The sequence below is a fragment of the Podarcis pityusensis genome (genome assembly GCF_964106645.2).
Source record: "Podarcis pityusensis genome assembly, chromosome: 13".
In the NCBI taxonomy this organism is placed as follows: domain Eukaryota; kingdom Metazoa; phylum Chordata; class Lepidosauria; order Squamata; family Lacertidae; genus Podarcis; species Podarcis pityusensis.
The window spans coordinates 29265116-29268716 of NC_138038.1; the positions used below are offsets into that span (position 1 = coordinate 29265116).

The following is a 3601-nucleotide window of genomic DNA, read 5'->3' on the forward strand; positions in this document are numbered from 1 at the left end:
TTTTCCTTCCCTCCTTTTTGTTTGTTTGTTTGTGTGTGTATGTGTGTGTGTGTGCTCTCATGTACACGCTTGCACGTGTGGTCCAGGGAGGTCCTATCTAGCTAGTTCAATATCTGGCTATCCCAGCACTTATACAGCCAGGCAGTAGCCGCAGTTGCTGGCTTTCTGCCTAACTGGCTTGCTCGAATTACACTCTGTACAGAGCATTTTTCACTCTGCATACTTCCACCTGTACTGTGGACGAGGAACAAGGTAATAGGAAGGATCTGCTTTTCCATTATTTGTTATAATGTTTTTACGCAGATCAGAGTTGCCTCCTCCCCTGGAAATAATGTAAGCATTTGTGCCCCCTCTTTCACCCCCCCCCAAATAAATCAAAGGCAGAGAAATCTGTCACCCATGTCATCCACTCATTGTAATTAAATGGATGAACCCAATTCATAAAACTGAATAAGAACACCACTGGGTATATTTATCATTGCTTATCTAAAGCTAACATTACTTAGAAACATAGGTCTATGTGGCACATTGTACACCATTTTGATGGTCTCAAATAAGTAAGTAAGTAAGTAAGTAAGTCCTTCTAGCGAAATGTTGTCAGTACTGACTGGCAGCTCTCTAAGATTTGAAGCAGGAATCATTTACGAGCCTTGCACCAGAGACTGAAGCTGGGAACTTTTGCATACAAAGCTTGTGTTCTATAACTGTACTATGGCCTCTTCCAAGTTACACCCCTATGATGAGCTGTAGGTCTTAAAAAGGGAAGTTTATGTTGCTGTACCTTGTCTCTTACAATCCCCTTCTTCTAAAATGATTTACCAGTGCCACTAAACTTTTTCACTCTCTAGCTCTCTCCACATAAATCCTTTGGTCCCTAGGTCCTGCGTGGTGTTTCTCTAGCGAATAACACCTTTCACACACATCAGAAAATCTGGGTTATTTCTGAACATGCTGTCAAGCATTTTCTTCCCTCAGAAGTTAAAATGTTCAAGACTATCACCATACCTTCAGAGAAACCAATGGCTTCTTTCATGCTCATAATCCTTAATGCATTATAATATGTGTTGGCATCTCTGCAGATGCAGAACTGTGCCATTGTTTTCTGACTCAGTCTGGTAAATCTTTATAGACAATGGGATTTTAGCAGATTAAGAAATATGATATGACAAGATGCTGATTTATCTATTAATTTTGAATGTGATTTGGTCTGAATAATATGTATCTATAAAATTGTGAAATCTGAACTTTGAATATTATTACAGCTCTAAACAGCAACAACATATTATTGAGGATGAAATGGGAGAACAGGACACATACATTTATCCTAGTAGGTTTTCCTGGAAACCCTGAATTGCAGATGTCACTATTTACGCTTTTCCTAATTATCTACACACTGACAATAATGGAGAATGTGGTGATCATTGCCTTAATCTGGATGAACATCAATCTTCATAAGCCTATGTATCTCTTCCTGAGTAATCTTTCTTTCCTAGAGATCTGGTATGTCTCCGTCACGGTTCCCAAAATGCTTGCTGGCTTTGTGGCAGAGAAAAGAGAAATCTCTTTTATAGGTTGCATGGCTCAGCTGTACTTCTTCCTGGCTTTGGCATGTACTGAGTGTGTCCTCTTAGCTGTTATGGCCTATGACCGTTATGTTGCCATCTGCAACCCATTGCGCTATCCAGCCATTATGAGTCAAGACCTCTGTGTTCGTCTAGCAGCCGGATCCTGGTTGAGTGGCTTTTTTATTGCCATGGGGAAGGTCTTCTTCATCTCACGGCTGAGCTACTGTGGACCCAACACCATCAACCACTACTTCTGTGATGTTTCTCCACTTCTCAACCTGGCCTGTACTGATATGTCATTGGCTGAGCTCATTGACTTCCTATTGGCCTTACTCATTCTCCTGGGCCCCCTTTCTGTGACAATTGCCTCTTACTTCTACATCATCTCCACCGTACTTCGCATCCCTTCAGCCAAAGGGAAGCAAAAGGCCTTCTCCACTTGTGCCTCACATCTTCTGGTAGTCACCATTTTCTATGCTGCCTCCCTTTTCATCTATGCCCGCCCGAAAGCACTCACTTCCTTTAACTCAAACAAGCTGGTGTCCGTTGTCTACACAGTCCTCACACCGCTTTTCAATCCAGTCATCTACTGCTTGAGAAATCAGGAATTCAAGGATGCCCTCAGCAAAACAGTTCATGGACCTTCTCGACGTTAAGCATAAGGCAAAGAACTAAGTAGGTAGATGTTTCTACATTGAGACAGTTCCAAATACTTATACAGTGGTACCTCTGGTTGCGGACAGAATCCGTTCCAGAGGTCCGGCCGTATCCTGAAGTTTCCGCAACTGGAGGCACCGCTTCTGTGCAGACACGCGGTGCGTAGAGCATGTCTGTGCATGCGCGAGCGGCAAAACCCGGAAATATACTTCCGGGTTTGCCGCTTTCACTACCCAAAGTTTACGTTAACCGAGGGTAACGTAAGCCAAGGGTCTACTGCATTTTCTAAATACTAATAATTAGTATTTTTTTTATTTATATCACCCTTAATCCGTAGATCTCAGGGCAGTTCAAAACATAAGATTACAATATAAAAACCAAAAAATACACAGTAAAAATAAGAACAACAACAAACCAATATTTCTCCATTCCACAACACATTTTAAAGGACATCAGATGTTAATCAGCCAAAAGCTTTGTTGAAGAGGATTGTTCTTAAATAAGCTAGGACTATATGGCTTCTTTTCCCCTGAATGTTGGGAGTGACGCTAACCTTGCCCAGCAGTCCCTGGAATCTTACATCTAAATATCTAGTAAGCATTAACATGGCGGGGGGGGGGGAGAGTTAAACAAATGCTTTTGGTATCATATGGGGGGGAAAAAAGTTGTTCAAAACTGGTGTGATAAATTCTTGGAGCTGCAATATATGCATTTTATTTGAGATGAACATTACAAATTGCTGAGAACCAATGTATATTATTATTATTATTATTATTATTATTATTATTATTATTATTTCCATATAGTTCCAGGCTAGGATATGCAGAAATCAGCAACAACACTAGGTAAGTTTTTGGATATGCAGCTGTATTTCAAACCAAGTGTTTTGAGGTCTAATATCTTAAGCTGCATGCTTAAGACATTTCCCAGTATCTGTTGTCCTGCCGCCCATTATATATGTTTGCATCACTCTCTTCCTCCTACACTTTGTTTTTCCATAAGTATGTTTTAGTGATGGGAAGCACCTTATTCTGCTCTAGGCTGGATTCAGGACTGTACTTTATAATTAAAGCTATTTTCTTAAGGATCGGCTGCGGAGGTCAATTCTTTGCTTATTCAAGCATCAAGCTGGTATAGATGGTTCTTCCCCCTGTATTTTACTTTCACAACAATCATATGTGGTAAGTTTGTCTGAGAGCCTGGGTCCGTGAGCTTCATAACTAATTAGGGATTTGAACCTTTTTCTTGCGTGTCGAGGTCCCCAGGGCCACCCCAATAACTCACACATCACACCAAAATTTTCGTTTAAGGTTTTTGGCATAATTTTGGCCACAACTTTATTAAAATACAAAACTGTGAGTGGTTGCTTAGGCATTGGT

At 40.8% G+C, this 3601-nt stretch overlaps 1 protein-coding gene across 1 annotated transcript; it reads left to right on the top strand.

Annotated features, from left to right (window-relative positions):
* Window positions 1-1291: 1291 nt before the first annotated feature.
* LOC308461547 (olfactory receptor 226-like) lies at window positions 1292-2221 on the top strand (the record flags this gene model as incomplete). Its single annotated transcript, XM_080978549.1, has 1 exon — window positions 1292-2221. The coding sequence occupies one exon, from the start codon at window positions 1292-1294 to the stop codon at window positions 2219-2221; it is 930 nt and encodes a 309-aa protein (XP_080834675.1).
* Between the last annotated feature and the right edge of the window lie 1380 nt (window positions 2222-3601).